The sequence below is a fragment of the Camelina sativa genome, chromosome 14, assembly GCF_030686135.1.
Source record: "Camelina sativa cultivar CO46 ecotype springtype chromosome 14, ASM3068613v1".
Lineage (NCBI taxonomy): Eukaryota > Viridiplantae > Streptophyta > Magnoliopsida > Brassicales > Brassicaceae > Camelina > Camelina sativa.
In genome coordinates this window covers 19,326,472-19,346,509 of record NC_141893.1, presented here as the reverse complement: position 1 = coordinate 19,346,509, position 20,038 = coordinate 19,326,472, and the positions used below count along the sequence as shown (strand labels likewise).

The 20,038-nt window shown below is 37.2% G+C and overlaps 3 protein-coding genes across 4 annotated transcripts; 1 reads left to right on the top strand and 2 right to left on the bottom strand.

The window, feature by feature from the left end:
* The first annotated feature begins 5,248 nt into the window (after positions 1-5,248).
* Positions 5,249-8,668, top strand: LOC104742098 (uncharacterized). Its single transcript, XM_010463065.3, has 5 exons — positions 5,249-6,361; positions 6,484-7,232; positions 7,313-7,402; positions 7,486-8,202; positions 8,304-8,668. Exons 1-5 carry the CDS (start codon positions 6,253-6,255, stop codon positions 8,373-8,375), a joined length of 1,737 nt encoding a protein of 578 aa, XP_010461367.2. The 5' UTR covers positions 5,249-6,252; the 3' UTR covers positions 8,376-8,668.
* Positions 8,669-9,501: 833 nt separating this feature from the next.
* Positions 9,502-12,025, bottom strand: LOC104742097 (uncharacterized). 2 transcript variants are annotated; one of them, XR_015579322.1, is made up of 4 exons: positions 11,497-11,764; positions 11,324-11,411; positions 10,279-10,706; positions 9,502-9,774 (listed from the first exon to the last, which is right to left on the bottom strand). XR_015579322.1 is itself a non-coding variant. In XM_010463064.3 (4 exons), the coding sequence occupies exons 1-4, from the start codon at positions 11,627-11,629 to the stop codon at positions 9,741-9,743; spliced, it is 408 nt and encodes a 135-aa protein (XP_010461366.1). In that variant the 5' UTR covers positions 11,630-12,025; the 3' UTR covers positions 9,502-9,740. The 2 variants fall into 2 exon arrangements, 1 of the variants encoding a protein (XP_010461366.1); XM_010463064.3 differs by having other exon boundaries at positions 10,279-10,431; positions 11,497-12,025.
* A 7,128-nt stretch (positions 12,026-19,153) lies between these two features.
* Positions 19,154-20,038, bottom strand: LOC104742096 (uncharacterized). The gene has a single exon (XM_010463062.3). The coding sequence runs from the start codon at positions 19,841-19,843 to the stop codon at positions 19,301-19,303; it is 543 nt and encodes a 180-aa protein (XP_010461364.2). The 5' UTR covers positions 19,844-20,038; the 3' UTR covers positions 19,154-19,300.

Below are 20,038 nucleotides of genomic sequence, written 5' to 3'. Positions count from 1 at the left end.
CTTAAGAATAAGAAGAAAAGAGAACCATAGCAAATAAGTAAGAATCTCCCATTCCACTAGAAAGATCAAATAAGAAACCTCTCCTAAGAACTGAAAATAAAAGAGAAAAGGGTATTTGAGAAGAGAAGAAGATAAATGGTAGAACTAGGATCATTTGGGCTTAGAATGATAGGATCAAACACTTGGGTTACTTTTGGGTAGACAAAGTTTTGTTCTTGTATGTGTCTAAGTGCTCTTACCTTTAGCATTCTTCTATAGCTCAATCCATTTTTTATGAGAGAACCTTGATATTGATAAGCCTCACTCTAAACAGAGACCATCATTGTCTCTAAATCTTTATTTCCAAGCCAAATGAGTTTAAAACATTGCATAAGATTGATCCATGTTCTTGATTAAATGAATGTTAAAGGAAATGGTTGATTTGAATGCATGTAGACATCTAAGGCTCAAATCAGTAAAGGTTGTGATAGGTTTGTCTAAAGTCTTTAAGTACAGCTCATTCAACTTGAATCATAGTACTAGTAACTTGGACATTGATTCTAGCTGGTTTATTTGCAAGCTTTAGGAGCTGAGATCCCACTTTCAACCCTCACCTACCTTCTTATGTCTTGTTTATTTGCTTGAGGGCAAACAAAGACTAAGTTTGGGGATGTTGATGTTCACATATTTTACCCTGTTTTCCCTTAATATATTCACATCTTTTGCATCATTTGCTATCCTTTTTGACCATTATTGCATAGTTTTAGGATTGTTCTTGCATTAGAGTGTAGTTGCATTGCATTTGCACCTTTTCTTGCATAAACAGGTGATTTTGGAGCCTAAGGAGCATGGAAGCAATGCTGAGGAGAAGTGAAGCAATCATGGGGAGAAAGCAAAGGAGTTAAGGCTGGAGAACCAAGGTCCGAAGTCCAACTCGACTGCCCACTCGACCAGACACTCGACCGTGTGCTGAGAGTGACTCGACCGAGTGGAAGGAGCACAAGAAAACCCAACTCGACCGGTCACTCGACCGAGCACCGGGTCGAGTTGGCCGAGCCGCCTGGCTGTTTTGTCTTTTAGCATTTTTAGGGCTTCCACTAGATTTTCTATTTAAAGGCCTTGTACCCTGCAGCCACTAAGAGTCCAGCTTTTTAGATAGTCAAAAACCTAGTTTTTACCCTTTTGGGAATTATTCCTTTTGCACTTTTATTTTTTAGATCTTGTACCTCCTTAAAGGAGAAAAACATAGGATTTTTAGATTTTGTTGGTTCCATAACTTTCAAGATATTAAGAATTCATGTTTGATTCCTTCTTCAATATTGTAGATCTTTCCTTTATCTTTCTATTGATGCAAGTTTCGGTATTTTCTGGGTTTATTACTTTGTTGTTCATCATGTGTTCTTGTGAGTAGTTGCTTAGGATCTTGAGGATGGGTTAGGCTGGTTGTGTTTGAGGTTTGTTTGATTTGGTCAAGCTTGATTGTTGTAGATCTCTTCTAGGCTAGATGTTCTTAATGATGGTCCTATAACCAAGAGGGTAAGATCTGATCTCAAGCATCTTAGCATCACACCAATGTCTAAGGAGCATAGATAAGGCTAGATCTAGAGACTATCATTAGGCTTGCTAAGAGATTAGAAGTCTTGTTTGATTTTTGACATATTGCTTAATGCTTGCTTATATAGGTTCTTTACTTTGTGAGAACAAGTCTAGAAATATATGAGTTTGATTGTTTTTTGCCATGAGAGTGGATTAAACATGTTCTTAGAAATTATTGTCTAGAGATTAGCTCAAGTTGTTTGAGATTTGTTGGCCAAGTTAGATGACCTCAATCATTAGTCCAGCCCATGAATCCCTCCTCAAGACCTTCCTTGTTTACTGATTTCCTAGCTTAAATCTTGTTGTTTGATCGTTGTTTGATTTGCTTTTGTATTGCTCTGTTTTTCTTGCATTGCTCTGTTTTCCAGATTTGTCCAGCTCGACCCTGCACAAGATCTACACTCGATCGAGTGTTTGCTCGAGTTCATCCCCAGAATTCTTGTTTATGCTTTGTAGTTGTCCTGTCTTGTTTCATGTTTCATTTTAGTTGCATTTCTGTTGCATTCACTTAGTGTCCTGTTCATTACTTGTCTTGCATTAGTTCATTACTTGCATTATCATAGTTCTATTTCTGTTCTTGGTTCATCATAGCTTTGATTAGTTTGTTCTCTTTACATTTAGCATCTATCTTAGTAGTTTTTACTTTCTACATTTTACATTTCATCAATAGGATTGTTAGTGACAAACATCCTTTACATTTGGCTTGACTTAGACATTTATGCACATCCTGATTGCTTGCAAACTCTAAGATTGGATTGACACCTCTTGTACTACTACAACATAAGGGGAATTGAAACACCTTGCTTTCACCATTGTTCATCACCATATCATTCATTCACATTCCATCACACACACACAAGAAAGACACCAAGTTTCAGAGTGTTGAGGGATGAGTCTTCGATTTGCCCTGCAAAAGAGAAAGACGAAAAGAGTGAGACTAAGATGATGAAGAACAAGAAGATCGGAAGTTAGTCGGAGAAGAAGAGGTGGTCGTACGGAGAAGAGAAAAGAGAAAGAAGAAGATTGTTGTTTTGTCCTTATGGATCAAGAAAGCTAATGGGCTGGAGTTAAGCCCACTTAAGACTTGTGTGTTTAGAGTTCTTTGAATTATTAGTGGTGTTAGGTCCAAAATAAGATTTTGTGTTGTTTACTTAGTTTAACTAAGGAAGTTGTTGAAAACTTTAGTTAGACTAGAGTAGATAATAGTTGTTGGAGTTGTTAGTGGCTAATAAGCTAAGGTAAGGTTGTGTAAGGTTGCTTGTGTCCAGAAGTCTAATGTCTAGATATAATGATGTAATAGTTGCTAAGTCTAGAGTTTAAGTGAATGAGTGTAAAAGAAATCTACTATAAGTATGTAGTGTATGGGAAAAATGAATATATGAAAGTTCTAAGAAAATTGAGTTTTTTGAGTGAAGAAAGAAAAGAAACAAACCGGAAATCAAAGTGAAAATGTCAACAACTTTAGATGATATCCGAAGTCTTTGCCGAATTCTGCCAGAGGTTGAATTGGTCCTTCCTGATCTTGAAGAATTCTTAGAAACTGTTTGTGTTGGGTACTATGCAGCTTTCAAAGTTTACTTCATTGGTTGTAGGTTATACTTCCCTCTTCATCTGACGCTCGTCATGTACCTTCACCACCTCTAGATAGCGTTCCCGCATATGATTTCTAATTATGCACCAATACATTCTCTACAACCTTACATTGGTGAAGGAGGCTCGATTATCGCTATCTATACTCTTGTTTTGTAAATGGCTAGGACCGTCACCATCAATCCATTCCTTGAAAGGGACTTGATCAACGGTTTGCTGCTGCGAGATGACTACTGGCGGAGATCTTGGTCACTTTTTAAAGTTAACTCCACCTCCGTTAATGGTCTAGCCAACTTGCTATAATGTAACTAGGCTACCGTTCCAGGTAGAGATTAGGGTCCCAATATGATTCCTGACTTTCCGAGATTGTTCTTTTATCATCCTCACTTAAGGTTTTTCTCCTTTCCCTTTTTCCATCAACTCAGGTTCGTCTCCGACGTGGGAAGGTTTTTGTGACTTCTATAGGACGGTAGTTGATGGTGACATTAATTGGAACATGTTCACCATGGGGCGAGTTCATGGATTGTGAGAATGCCTCAGGAAGGGAGAGACTCGCAGACAAGAGTCCACCCTAGAGAATTTAACTCCAGAGGTGTGAGTGTTCATGAGTCAAAAGATCGTTGAGAAGACGCTGAATGTAAAAGATAAAGGGATGCAAGAGAGGATCTTCGAGCTCAGCAAGAGTCTAAGAGAAAATTTTCCCTGAATAAACGAGAACATTGTTCGCAAGACAAGCTTAATCGAGCAATCCTCTTCTCCCTGGACTACAACCACCTCAGGCTCCGTTTCGGCCTCTCATTCAGCTCATCAACAAACTGCTGCTGAGAAAGAATAATCTACGGAAGAGACCCTTACTAATTTGGTTTGAAAAAGAAAGCTTTAGAGACCCCTTCTACTCATCGTGGTGATTAATAAAAACCTTGGGTAAGGGACGGGGACTCCACCTTGATGCCTTTCCAGGTTCATGAGCTACCAAGACATCGATCTCTCTTGCTCATCACTCCCAAGAAATAACTTATGAACCGGTTCCTCAAAACGAGTATGATGAGCGTAGTTCTAGGAGCCAATCAGCTCATTGTCCCGACATCAGCTCCAAACTCGGTTCTCATGTTTCTCTTAAAGGTAAGTATAATTTGTTTACTTGAGCCTTTTTTTTTAATACTTCTTTATTTTTGCTTGTTCTTTCTCAACGCCAGAGAAAAAGAAAGTTGCGGAGATCTTCAGATGCACTCAACTTAGAGAGATGTTTCTCCCTTTTTTCTAATGGAGAAATGAGGCAAAATATTCTCGCCATGGTTCAACCACTTCTCAGGTTTACCTTAGAAAATTTATTTCTTCAATCTCTGAATTTTGCTTAAGCCGATGTTTTCTCGTTTTTAGATCATCATGGATTATAATGACATCATCGATTTCTACAAGGATCTTCTTTTCTCTTCTACGTCTGCCAAAGAGTTCGAAATTGCAAAAAAGAGGATCGACGAACATGAATTGACAATATGAGACCTGAAGTTGGCTCTGGAGAAAGATTCTAAGAAACTGGAATGGGCAAACCGTTTAGAAAAGAAGCGAAATAACTTTAAGGTTTCGGTTAGGACAAACAAGCAATATTAATGCGTCTTTCTGACGAGCGCGCCGATTAGAAGTCAACCTCCGAAAATTAAAGGCTACGCTCGAGGAATCATCCTCAAAGAACAAGGCTCTCATCAAATTTAGTTTATTTTAGCATTTGCGAACTCTCTTTCTCTCATGAAATCTGAAGCGATGACCCCAGATAACAAAATTATTAAAAGTTAATTTTAATTATTTTTTTCTAATTTAACATAAAACTATTTTGATGGGAAAAAACAACCGCAATTACGCAGAATAAGTAATCGATATATCAATGTATAAAATTAAATCATAGAATTCGTTCCTCACTCTACACAGATTATATAAATAAAGAAACACGTTGAGTGAAGTGAACATATACAAAGAAAAAAGGTCTATGGGCCCATCTAGGAACATTGGTTGGGCCTAAATTGTACACCCTACGTACCGAAATTTTAACTAGTAAATATTCAAATTAGATTAAACAAATAAAAACAGATTCTAATATGTAAAATAAAGTGAAAATTAAAATGTTTTTTTGTTTTTTTTGTTTTTGATTATTGTGTTCTAAGGAGAGGAAAAAAAGGCTCTTTTGTTTCTTCATACGTTTCGTTCCCAAAAATTTTACACACACAACAGAAGAACCAATTTTACAATTTTTTTTTTCTCGCCTCCCTTCTTCTTCGACCACTCGCAAAAACCCTAATTTCATCAATTCCCTTTCTGATTCGGAATATTTTCTCTGCAAGTTTCCATCTTAATCCATCCTTCTTCTTCTATCGCGCTTTAGGAAGCTTATCGTCTTCTCTCGTTGTGGGTTATCAAAAAAAAAGAGGCCATTTCTTTCGATTGAGCGATTGAATCTACGAGGCGAACAATCACTTTCTAGGTTAGGGTTTTGGTGTGTTCTGTATCTCTATCTATCTCTTCCTTACATACCCTTGTGGGGGGGGGGGGGGGGGGGGGGTTGTGCCCTCGTCGTCGTTTCTGGTTTTTGGGGAAATTTTTTCTGATGTTGGTTTGAGCGCGGAGTTTGATGGTCTTGTTGAACCCTAGGTAGAGATTTGGGCTGATTAATATTGGCACTGGTGATTAGATTTTGAGATTATAAGCCTAAGTGTTAGGGTTTCATCACTTGAATTGTGGCTGTGGCATTTGGACAGAGCTCTGTGGGGTTTTTCCCTTGGTGTTTTTACAAGGATGAGTGTTCCCTAGTTTGTAGCTAAATTGTCTTCTAATGGAAGTGTAGAAGGTGTTGTCATCTTGGAGTAACAAGCTATTTGGATTTGTGCATTAGAGTTTTTAAGGAGCCTAGGGATTGGATTTGGATTCCTCTCCTGCCCTTTGCCTTGGTAGGGATTTTTTAGATGCTTGAGAAAGCTAGGATACGTTAGAACTTTGCTGAATTTTGTAAGAGGAGCTTTCTCTATTGTAGTTGAGGGGTGAAGGTCAGAGGAAGTGTATGTTCTCTCTTTTATCTGATGAGGTACAGCTTTTCTAATGGACAAAGGTGAACAGTCTTTAGCTCCGGAATGGTTGAGAAGTTCAGGGCATGCTTCTGGTGGTGGGAGTTCAAACCACCTCCTTGTATCATCTTCTTCTCATTCAGGTAGGTTCCAGTCATGGAGCATCTCATTGATAGTTTGTTATATTTTGGTTGATCCTAGCCTCCTTAGTCGCTATCACGTGATTTTAACTGTTTTCTTCGTATCTTGTTTTTGTTTTGTGTAGATTCTGCATCTTTACAACATAATATCAGGAATAGGAATTCTAGGAGCAAAAGTGACGTTGATTCAATTCATTCTCCTTTTCTGGATCGATCTTCTTCTACTAATTCAAGGAGAGGCTCTAGTAATGGGTCTGCAAAGCATGCATATAGTAGTTTCAACTTTAATAGGAGTCAAAGGGATAAGGACCGCAGCAGGGAGAAGGATAGGGTAAGCTATGTAGATCCTTGGGACCTTGACACTGCTATCCCTATTAGAACTATCCTGACTGGTAGGGATCCGGATCCATTGAGACGATCACATTCAATGGTGACAAGGAAACAGGGCGATCACTTATCTCGAGGATTAACTGTGGGTTTGAAAAATGGTGGCAGTAGTAATAGTTACAACGGTATTGGAATACTTTCTGGATCTAGCATTGGGAATAGCTTTCAGAGAGCTGGGTTTGATAAGGATTTTCCTACGCTTGGTGCTGAGGAGAAGCAAGGTGGGCAAGATGTTGTACGAGTCTCATCTCCTGGTTTAAGTTCAGCTGTTCAAAACTTGCCAGTTGGTAACTCAGCTTTGGTTGGTGGGGAAGGTTGGACGTCGGCTCTGGCAGAGGTTCCCAATGTCATTGAAAAGGCTTGTGCTGGGTCATTAACGTCTCCAAAAGCTAATGCTGTTAGCACGGGAGCTTTATCTGGACCGAGTGGTCTTAACATGGCTGAAGCATTGGTGCAAGCTCCAGCAAGAACTCACACCCCTCCCCAGGTATGATTTGCATCATCTTCGTGTAACTTTATTGTACACTTGCCTCTCTGGTTGTCTAAGATTATAACCATTGATTTCAGGGATCTGTGAAGACACAAATACTCGAGGACTTGGCAATCAAGCAGTCAAGGCAATTGATACCGGTTGTGCCTTCAGCACCAAAATGCTCGGTAAGTACTTACCTTAGTCAGTCTTATTATTCCTCATTTATCTAGTGCTATAATCGGATATCTGTTTTATTTGATTTGTCAAGAGTTCTTCTGATAAATCCAAGACAAAGCAAGTGGTTCGAGCTGGTGAAACTTGTCTTGCTTCTTTAAGAAATGCCCAACAACAGCCCTCTGTTCTACTTGGGAATTTACAGTCAAATCCCAGTGGTCAAATCAAATCTGAGAAGAAGCTGTTGGTTCTCAAACCAGCTAGGGAAAACGGTGTCAGTGCTGTTAAAGAATCTGGAAGTCCTAGTGCTAATACAAACAGTCGAGCCGCCTCTAGCCAGCTGATGTCCAATGCCCAACCAACACAATCTGCTCCTGTCAGAAGTACAAACAGCCCGAAGGAGCTCAAGGGAGCTAGTGCCTTCTCCATGATATCTGGCCAAACTATTGAAAAGAAATCTTCTGCTGCTCAAACTCAGAGCAGAAGTGCTTTTTACAGTGCTCTGAAGCAGAAAACTGTATCAACAAGCATCTCCACTGATCCTGTTAACTCTTCAACCAGCATTTCTTCTTCTGTTGAGGGAAAAGTCAACAGCTCAAAGGATCTTGTAGCTAGTGACCCTTCAAGTCCACAGGCAGCAAGTGGCCTCGAAGTGACTGAAAGAGTCCAGGTAGCCTCTCATACGAGTGGCTTTGAAGCAGCAGACACTCCAGATGAGAAAGAAGCAGAGTTCCTTAGATCGCTCGGCTGGGATGAAAACAGTGGCGAAGTTGCACTCACAAAGGAGGAGATAGAAGCCTTCGTTGAACAGGTAAAAACACTTAACAAGACTAAACAGTCCCGCTGTCTCTCTCAGAATATTGGAACCTAAAGGAGGAATAATTGTTTATGTTCTTTCTTTTGTTCAAACAGTACAAGAAGCTAAGGCCTTCGCTTCCGCAGAGACTGCCCATGATACAAGAGGCAAGAGAGGATGTAGCTTAAAACTCCTGAACCCAACTTTACTAAACTGAAGAAATTACTGGTTTTTGGAAGATAGTTTCTAATTTTTTTTTTTTTTATATTCTTCTTCTGTTGGTATTTTTGTTCTTGAGAAAAGCTTAGCTACTACTATGGAAGAGGAGAAAGGCAGGGAGGGTTTTTGTTTGTTTGTTTTGATGGTTTGCAAATAGTGCAAATAAGCTGATGAGGCTTTGAGTTGCCATATGAGTGTCCTGCCCTCTTCAGACTTTGTAGATCTTTCTTTTGTCTGAAAAGAATGGCTCAGCTCTCACGCATGTTTCTCTTCTTCCTATCTTCTTTTGTCTCTAATGTTTAATGAGCAAGAGAATTGGCTCTTACACTAAGGTTCTGTTACTGCTCTATCCCAAATGGTTTTTTATCAACACAAATCATTCGATAAATCAAACAAAAAGCTTGAGACGCAACAAATTTGAGTAAACCAAAAAAAATACTTAAAAAATACACCCATCACGCATTCGATGTTCTGCTTCAAGACTCCCCGTTGGAAGAAGATTCGACATTGAATCTTAAAGAATACTCTTAAACTCCCTCAACTAAAAATAATCGATAAGCTATATCAGTGATCGTTCAGTTTCCAGATGACCAATCGTCTTCGACGTGCCTATATATATGATTAGAAATGCTTAAAGTAGAGCACAAAAGGCTATAGGCAGCCGCAGCTTCGTCTACTTTGAAGAGGATCTATGTAAATTTGACCAAGCTTAGGTGTGAACATTCGCAACCAAATTCAAGCTTCGCAGAGCAAATACTACTTAGAACCGCCTCGAGGGCCAAATATATTGTGATACTTAAACACAAAAAAAAACTCTTTTCTACTCCCATTTATCTTAGGATCTTTAACGAAAATGTACTCATATTGACATTGTTACCAAACATAGTATACATGAGTTCTTGCTTTTCTTGTTTTACCTCTAAGACAGCCCCATCAAACTGCTGTCTCTTTCTTCTCTGGTCTTCTTTTCTAACATCTCTCTATCCTTTGTAGCATATTCTCTCGTATCTATCAAATTTTACCATTTTATTCTTACCGATCACATGATTTTGTGTTTCTTATCCAGATAAACCAACCAAAGAATATGCTTAGAAATGTTGTAACACTCAATTAAATTGATTTGGAGTTCAACTTATATTCTTGTACTAAAGGTGGATATTCAATAACAGCGACAAAGTTTAACACAAACACACACTGATGCAACAGAGGAATCTAGCACAAGGTCAAGCTGACCCGACAAGACACAGGAATTTACAGAGTGAGAATAAGATAGGAACTTATGTTGTCACAGAATGTATTTGAGTCGGAGATGAAGTATGTGCCTGTGCGTCTACTTACTCTGAATGTGACGTCCAATACATTAGCCCACTGTCAAATGAATTGTTGTCAGTGACCAAGGATATACAGATAAGATTTGCAGTACAAGAAAACAAAAAGGTTAGTATGCATTACTGTCTCATTGCAAATACAAATCCCATTTTCCAGGTTTGACTGTGCCATACAATCTTGTGCTATCTCTAGCTATTATAAACTAATCTCAATGCAAATGAACCAATAATTTTATTTTAAATTTATTGTTCTCAGTCAAAATCTACTCTGATTATGAAAGATGAATCCCATAAGCTAGTTTGCCTCAGATGCAATAAAAAAAGGCAGCCTATTACTTAAATTATGGAATGTCCCAATAAGATTGTATGAATCACTAAATCTCATGCTCCTTTAATACAAGTTTGTATGGATTTTCAATAATTCTTCTAGTATAATCTTCTCCGTCACATTTTCCCAAAAAAAAATCAGCGTTTGGTAGTGCTTTAAGATATGCACAACTAGTCGAAAGCATTAGAGAAACATAAAAGTATAGAATGCCTTTACCTTATCAATACAAACACGCATTGAAAAACACCAGCCACACCAGTCCAAGTCGAAGGCCCAGTCTTGACGACCGAATCTTGAATCAGCAAGCCAACAGATGCAGCTAAGGAAACAAACGCTACGACATACGCTATGAAAAGCCATAGCTTCAATCTGTAGCCAAGAATCCATATACATAAAAAACAAATCACAAATGGTTGAAACTAACCGCAAGTCTCAGCTAAAACTTGACTTTTCACATACGAGGGTTATATATACACACAAGATATCTCAACTATCTTCTAGTTTCCACAGGAGTACAGATTAGAAACACGAGTTAACCAAGCTCTCAAGTCTTATCTTGATTTAAAAACTGAATCAGAAAGCCAACAGAAGCAGCTAGAGAAACAAATGCTACGACATATGCTATGAAAAGCCATAGCTTCAATCTGTAGCCAAGAAGAATCCACATAAATAAAAACAGAGATCGAAAATGGTTGAAACAAGCCGTGAAAACTTGACTGAGTGTTATAAGCACACAAGATATCTCAACTATCTTCTAGTTTGCAGAGGAATACAGATAAGAAACTATTAGTAAACAAGCTCTTAAGTCTTATCTTGATTTAAAAACTGGACCAGTGAGTGAAGCCAACGTAAGCAGCTAGAGAAAAACAAATGCTACCACATACACGCTATGTAAAGCCATAGCTTCAATCATAAAAGCCAAGAATCGAAATACATAAAACACAAATCAAGAATATTAAGAAACTATATGCATCAGCCACAAATCTCAGCGAGAACTTGATTTCGGGTAATAAATAACACACAGATATATTAACTATCTTCCAGCTTCCACAGAGATTAGAATTACAGACTAACCAAGCTCATAAGTCTTTATCTTTTCGAAAAAAACTGAATGATGCCATCACATAAACTGCTTCTCAAGCTACATCAGCCGCAAATCTCAGCTAAACACTTAACCTATCTTATCGTTTCCACAGTTGTCAAGTCACGTATTGGTTAAAGAACTGAATTTTTCAAAATCAAGGAAGAATAGGAAACGAACCTCCACTCGCCTTCGTCATAAGGAGAGTAATCAATGTCTTCTTTTCTGACGCAATTGAACATCAAAGCTCCGAGAGATGCGAATATGCCTGCGACGAGAGCGAAACCCCCAAATCAGATTTTCTGAAAACCCTAAAATCACGGGAGAATAGTTCAATGGATGTAAATTTTTACCGGGAAGGTAATGGACGAAGGGAACTTGAATGGAACTGCACACGACGGCGTCAACCCAAAACCACCACCCGGTTCCGAAGACTGCGCCGGAGAACCCGGGTCCGAAAATAGCCCATAGTTCAGCCAAATCCATCGCTCGATGATCGTCGTTAGTGCTCTCTCTACCAACAGGATCTACCTCCGTCCAAGTCAAAATTTTTAGAAAAATAAAAATTGTGTCAAATTATTATTATAATACAAAAAAAAAATGTTGTTGTTGTGGGACTACGTTTTGGTTTTGGTTTTGCTTAAATGAATAACATTTATAGAGAATTTTTAAATAACAAAATACAATACAAATTTTTAGACAAAATGAATTTATTTTTAAATTTACAATAAATAGATACATTAAATTAATTAGCTAATATTGAAATTCTAATTTCTCTTAAAAAAAACATTTGTACTTTTAATGATTTTGTTGAAATCTTCAAAATTCTTTATAAATTAGAATCCAAGAACACCCTCTTAATCTCTAGACTAACTCTTTTTCTCTTGACTAATCTCTAACCTTTTGTTTTCATTATCTTATTTTTAAAAAACTTTTTTGAATTAGATGGTCGAACTAGGTTGCATCGAATTGTAAGCGGGGTAAAAGGAAACAACATGTTTGGAATCAAAACTTCTTTTTGAGAAATATTAGAATCATATACATTTTAGAAGTAACTTCTTTTTGAGAAATTTTGGAATCATATACATTTTTGAAGTATATATATATATATATATATATATATATATATATATACATTTTAATAGTGTAAATGAATGATACCAAAATCAATTTGAAATATTTAAGATCATAATTATGACTAAAACATGAGAACCAAAAATCTTATAACTTTAATGATTTAATTATCTTCTAATTTTGTAATTTTAACAAAACCGCCATCTATTTTTTATTACTTATATGAGAAAACAAATCATGATTTACCTATATATGAAAACAAATCATATATATTACTTAGAAACATGGGTTCAAAATTTAACTCTGTTACATGATTCTGTCACGCTTATAAACGTTCGTTAGTCCTTAAGTATGAATCTACTAACACTTATATAAACGAATAATTTTTATGGCAAATTTAAATAAATCAGATATTTTTCTTCCAATAAAAAAATACGAGGTATTAAACGTCCAAATAAAAAAATAGATGACGGTTTTTTCCGGTTTTTTCCCATTTTAAAAATCCGTTAAGTTGCTAGTTAGGCGTCCGACATAGGCTTAGTGCCTATCTCAGAAATCGGAGATTTTACGAAGATTAATCATATATTTATTTTAAAGTTTTTTAAATATTATATTTAATTAATAATAGAATATTTAACTTTTCTTTTTAGATTCGTTTAACGAGAATTAAATGGAAACCATAAAAGCTCTATTGGCTTAAGTCTCCATAAGTGCTATGGTTTAACTCCCCAACTATGCATTTGTCCAATTTTTTTTTTATCTTTTGTTCATACGGTGCAAAATTCTAATTTTTAATCATATTCTCTACACGGCCAAAAATGCTTATTTATGGTCTGGTGTTTTTTTCTCAATGTATATTTATTTATCATATTTTCAATTGGATTTGACATCTAACATCCACTACAAGAAAACAACCGATTTGCGATGGAAGAACTCATCGCAATTCCCTCGCAAAATGACAATCGCAAGGGATTTGCGAGAAACAAAAATTCCTCGCAAATCGCGTCTCGCAAATTACAAAAATATCGCAAGTCCCTCGCAAGGAATATTCTTCCTCGCAAATACCTCGCAATTTGCGAGGACATCATTCCTCGTAAATCCCTAGCAATTTGCGAGAAACCATTTCTATCGCAAGTCTGAAGCAATTTGCGACAAACTGAATTCATCGCAAATACGTTGCAACATGCAACACCTCAAATTTTAAAACAGAATTTTGTTTTGCTTATTCTAGATAAATTTGGATTAAATTGAAATTAATCCAGAATTACAAATATAATTAAAATTGAGGTGAACTTAAATAAAATTAGGAATAGAATTAAAATTTAAACTGAAAAATGAAAATTCAATTTGTCTTAAAAAAATTTACAAACATAATGTCAAAGATTCAGAGAGAGAAAAGATTCAAATTGTCTTAAAAAGATTGCGAGAGAGAGGTGATGTTTCTGTTTCCAGTTCCGCTATCGGTATTGGTTTCATCGGTGTTGCCCTCTTCTCCGGCTACTGGGTTGGCTTCTGGTGGTGGGTTGTTCATTGTCGGGTTTGGAGACTTTTCTGGTGGGTTGTTCATTGTTGGGTTTCGAAATTGTGCAGCAAACTCAGGATCTTTTGCAGCGAGATAGTCGAAGTAAGCATCATAGCAATGCATCCTTTGTGCACTCTCTTGGATTTGACTTGCTTGTGTCTGAATACACTCCTCAGCTTGTGCTAGTTTCTGAGCCAAAATCACCGGATCATTAGACGGAGACAAAGGAGGTGGACAGCCACTGGAAGATGATGCTTCAAATTGCATAGAACCAACCCCGAAAATCCTGTTTTGTTTCTTAGGAGCAACCTAAGAACAAAACAAAAAATGAACTTGTAGTTAAACATAAGAAAATCAAAGAAAGAGAGACACAATTATCATATGAAAATTTAACCATTTAACTATCATACGATTGGGAACCAGCAATACTCTACATTACTATATGATTGCATCCATATAGTATATAAAGTGTATAAAACTTACCGATGTGTAAATTTTGTTTTTGATATGAATAGGCACCCCAACAGAAGAACTCTCTCCATTATCCCCCGTACAAAGCTCAGATTCCAACTCTTGAATCTTGGAGGACACCTCATTGAACAGAGACTCGGACTTTCCATCCGTAAATGAGCCATCAGGCTTTCGATGAGTGTCTTCTAAGATGCATAGAAAGTCAGGAGTTAACTCACCGGTTAGCTCAGAATGAAAAAGAGAAAAGGAGAAAAAGAGAATTGATTAGTCAAATAATAATTGTGCATAAGGTAAAAGAAGGCCTAAATTTAAATAACTACACTTACATGTTTCCGAGCACGAGCTTTAAAAGAAGTTTAGCCTGAGCGGTGCTTGTATATTCCGGTGCCTTCTATGTCATGATATCGAGCATTACGGCTGTTGATGCTCTTGATTTATGATTTTGTATCAAGCCAATACCAAACCAGACCTTCCCATACTTGAGGATCAATCCATCGTGGCTTTGCCTCATCACCTTTTCGCTTCAACTTTAACTTCCACCTCGACACTTGATTACACATCCTCTCCTTCAACTTGGCTTCAAACTCCTACCTTACTCTCTCGTTAATGGCTAGGTCCCAATTATATGTTTGCTTCCAAGAAAAAAAAGTATATTAGTCTGAGTCAACCACAAAAAAAAAGTATATGTAAAAATTGAAAACAAAAAAATGACTTACCGCAAAAGTTTCATACCAACGGTCAACCACTGCACTCGGCGTTTGTGTCCAATTGGCATGAGGCTCTTTGAAATCTCTTTCAAAGATGCTTCATACAGTAGCCGCAACAGCAGAATCTTGATCAAACCTTCAAACATATGGAGAAACAAAGAATATGAATCAACCTTAGAATTCGAAAATGAAATTAAAAACATTAGAATTCTAACATGAAATTAAAAACATTATGAGAGAGTTCCTTGAGGTCGGTGCGGATCTAGCCTCGTTAAATCTCCACGCCCATGACTATCGAGCAACTCTTCCAGAGTTAGACTGTTCAGTCGGGGAGAAGCTCCAGTAGAAGTCGAATGAGCAGGTGGAGATGTACCAATCTCTGGATCCGCATTAGTAGGGGGCGGTTGATGAGAGGACAGTGGTTTATGAGAGGGCCGTGGTTGATTAGAGGGTAGTGGTTGCGACGTTGACCGTCGGTTATTTTGGACCGCCGCTGTGTTCGAAGAACCAGCGGAACCCTGACTACGGTTTGAACTGGTGGGTTCGGGTACACGTTAATTAGTGAGAAACCTTGTGTAATCATTACCATGAAACATCTACAATAAAAATCAAAGTAAAATTAATGAGAAAAATCAAAGTAACTTTAATCAATAGAAAGATCTAAAATTGAAATAGAACAATTAAAATTCAAACAGTTCAAATTAAACTATTAAAATTAAACAATTAAACAATTGAACTAAAATTCGGGTTTGGGAACTACCTTGATGGAGAAGTGGAGAAGACGGAGAAGGAGATCGGGAAATCGGGAAAGCCGGAGAAGATTGAAACAGAGCCGAAATAGAAATCTCTCCAAAAAATCAAAAAAAAATTAATCAGATCTACAAAAATTACTAGAAATAACGAAAATTAGGGTTTGGAAAGAAATAAGAAATACCTTTACGGAGAAGACGGACAAGACAAAGAAGACGGAGATCGGGAGATCGGGAAATCGGGAGATCGGGAAATCGGGAAATGGAGAAGACGAAGAAGACAGAGATGGAGATCGGGAGATCGGGAAATCGAGAGGATGGAGAAGACAAAGTAGATTGAAACAGAGATTTGAGGGAGAAGGTTTGAGAGAGGGTTTGTGCGGCTAGGGTTTGAGAGAGAGAGTTTGAGCTTCACTCAAACCGAGTCTCGATTGTATATATAAATATTTTGTAACCTCGCAAATCCCTCGCAGATATTGCGACAGACTAACTACGGTCCCTCGCAAATCACTCTCAACAAGCCGACAAACTGACTAATAATAATACGCCAAACTTTGCGAGAGATTAGCAAGGGATCATCGCACATCCCTCGCAAACGTGTCACAGAACGCCAACAAACTAACCAATTAAAATACACCAGCGTTGCAAGGGTTTAACGAGAACCCATCGCACATCCCTCATAAATTGCGAGGCATCTGCAAGGCTATGTAAGAAATCCCTCGCAAGTCACTCGCAAATCTGTATACTATTTTTAATCAAATTCATTTTTCAATAACATTAAAATTTACACAATCAAAAACTCAAGAGAAACTTGTTTATGAAATATACTCATTAATTACTAGACTATATACGATACATTTATCGGTATACTAAACATATATATCTTATAAACCCTATACCCTAAACAATATTACTAACCATATTAACATGTTTATTCAAATAGATATATACATTTGCTAGGGAATTGTGAGGGATTAGCTAGCGTGCATCGCACATCCCTCGCAAGTCCCTCGCAAATCTATTTAACCAAATTCATAAACTATGGATGAAAATTTTCATAAACTCAAGAACATGCAAAAGAGAAAAGGTAAGTAATAGTCATCACATCTCCTCATACAATTTACTCAATCAAAAGCTCAAAAGAAATCCCTAAACATATATATCTTATAAACCCTATACCCTAAACAACATTCATCAACCCTATACCCTAAACAACATTTATCAACCCTATACCCTAAACAATATTTATCAATAACCAATCAAAAGTTTCTTGTCTCTTGATGTTGGTTAGTGATGCTCTCCTTTAGTTTGAAAATGTTAATGATCATTACTAACCATATTAACATGTTTATTAAAATGAATATATACATTTGCGAGGGAACCGTGAGGCAGTAGCGAGCGATTAACGAGTTCACATCGCACATCCCTCGCAAGTCCCTCACAAATCTATATACTATTTTTAACCAAATTCATAAACTATGGATGAAATTTTTCATAAACTCAAGAACATGCAAAGAGAGAAAGTAAGTAATAGTCATCACATCTCCACATACAATTTACTCAATCAAAAGCTCAAAAGAAATCCATAAACATATATATCTTATAAACCCTATACCCTAAACAACATTTATCAACCCTATACCCTAAACAACATTTATCAATAACCAATCAAAAGTTTCTTGTCTCTTGATGTTGGTTAGTGATGCTCTCCTTTAGTTTGAAAATGTTAATGATCATTACTAACCATATTAACATGTTTATTAAAATGAATATATACATTTGCGAGGGAACCGTGAGGCAGTAGCGAGGGATTAACGAGTGCACATCGCAAGTTGCGAGAGATCTGCAAGGACAAGTAAGAAATCCAACACAAATCTCTCGCAATTTGAAAATTTTTTATTAAAAAAAAACACAACAAAAAGTACAATTGTTCAATCAAATTACATTATCATCATTAGAATCTTCTCCATCATCGGACTCTTCGAATTCGTCTAACATCATCATCCGGAATAATTCATCGCTAATCCATCGCAACATTGCGAGGGATTTGCGAGTTTTTGCGAGGAATTTTCGCGGAGTCGCAAATCTGTATTAACTCCCTCGCAAATTTGCGAGAGATTTTTCTGTCGCAAATTTTGCGAGGGAATTGCAAGTACTCTCGTGTTTCTAGCAAATGACTTGCAAAGCCATCGCAAATTTGCGAGGGCGTAATGCCGTCACAGATTGCCGTAGCAAATCGACTGTTTTCTTGTAGTGATCCTATTTAAGTGAAAAAAATCAAATTAAATTAAAGCTTTTTTTTCCTGATTTGGGCATAATCTTGGCAGCTCCCCACATCCTAACGATTTGATGTTGTGTAATGGTTGATTTGGCCGGGTTTTTGAATGCTAATATGTAATTTAAATGATTAAACATAAGATTTGGGAAAAATACTCCACAATAGCTTTAGTTTTCTGAAACTACAGGTTTGTCACTCTTCCAATGGCGAGCTTGTTCTTAGTGGCCCGAGCAAAAGTATCTATGTTCAGTATTCTCACTTGAAATCTATGACGAACTACCAAAGAACATGCCACCCATTTAGCTTTTTATGTTCTTGAATATATGTGAGATGTCTTCAGACGAGGAGAGGAGCATAGAGCTTGCACCTCATGATTGTGCAGTTTGAGGAGGCTAAGGAGTCACAATGCTGACCGTGGAGAAATAAGGTAAGGAGAGGTCACACTAAGAAAGTAAGGAGTAAGGGAGTCAGAGGGACTCAAAGCAACTGCATCAGTGTAGTAAGGAGGATACATTACCCCAAAGGCGACCCGAGCAAGTTAGAATTGCAGACTCAAAGAGAGAGAGAGAGAGACTTCTTGAAGGTTATGGGAATCCTAGCAAGCTTTGTTACACTAAACCTCATAAACCTACTACATGAGAATACATAATTTTAGAGGAGGAATTTGAAATAAAGTATAATTGTTGTAGAAAAAAGTAGTTGCGACGAATGAAGCTTCTAGACGACGATAGAAGTGGTAGGTTCGATGGAAAATGCCAAGCCGGAAAGTAGAGGATGTGTATCGACTTTCGTTCATGGGAGCTTCTAAACCTAGTATACATATGTACATATGTTAGTCATTCATTGATTTCTAAATACTAGTTGACTAGTACATGCATGTTATTTCAAAATCCATATATTGTGATTTAAAAATTAATGAAGAATTCTAAATCTTATATGTATTTATAGGTTCTGTAATGAAATCAATTTACTTTGATGGTTTAATTTGAATACCATTTTCTTTTTTCTCATCCTCCATTTTCCTTTGTCATTTTTATCTAAGATTTAAAAATAAATTGTGCATGGACAAGGAAAGACTCAAATGAATTCATTTTTAAAAAGCCATAAAATTTTCTGAAAATGATGCAATAACTTCATGAACAAATCATATATGAAAAATGACGATACTATATATAATACAATAGTTTTCATAATATATGATACTTTTGATTTAATCGAAAGACATCCAAAATTATAATTTAATGAATCATTTCGAAGAAGAAGAAAGAAGTGAATGAAGTATGAGTTATATATTTGTACAAACTATATAAATAACTAAAATTACAATAACAAATAAAAGTTTTGATTGATCCAAACTCAAACAGTTGTTACTTTCAGCTGATGAGCTCCATTGGGTTGAATCTGCAAACTCCGTAGTTGACAACCACCACCAGATCTCCTCTTCCACAGATTCTCCGCCGCTTTATCTCCGGCACCACCGTCGAGCTTCTTCTTAACCACCGGCAACGGAGGGTCCAATTGTGCAACGTCAATAACAGCAATCTTTTTGTTATCAAACTCCTCTTTTCTGATTCTTCCTCGACTAGTCTTGGTGCTGGTGGTAGTGGGAGCGGAGAAAGTGAGATTCTTGCCGGAGAAGAGACGTTTAAGCTTGAAGTAACGGTGGTGACTGGCGGGGGCGATGGAGGAGGAGGAGCTGGTGGTGGGATAGCCGACGATCTTGTTGCTTCGTTTGACCTGACCAATGCAGCTGATTTTGGGAGACAACGGATCGGTTTGATGGTCTTCTTGATGTAATTTAGTCGGGACAGTCACGTTCTTGATGGAAGGTCTTGAACATAACATTGGTAAGAAAGTGGGTCTTTGGAACTGAACACTGTTTTGTCTCGTCTCCATCATCTTGATCCTATAGATCTTCTTTCTTGATTACTCCGGAGAGACAAGAGAGATGAAACTTCTTGATTACACAAAAGAACTTAGTTTCTCATGTGTGTGAGAGAGAGAGAGAGAGAGAGAGAAAAGGAGAAATAAGAGAGTTTGGGTTTGTGGTAGTTGAGAGTTAGAAAGCTTTGATGCATGGTTAAAATAAGGAGA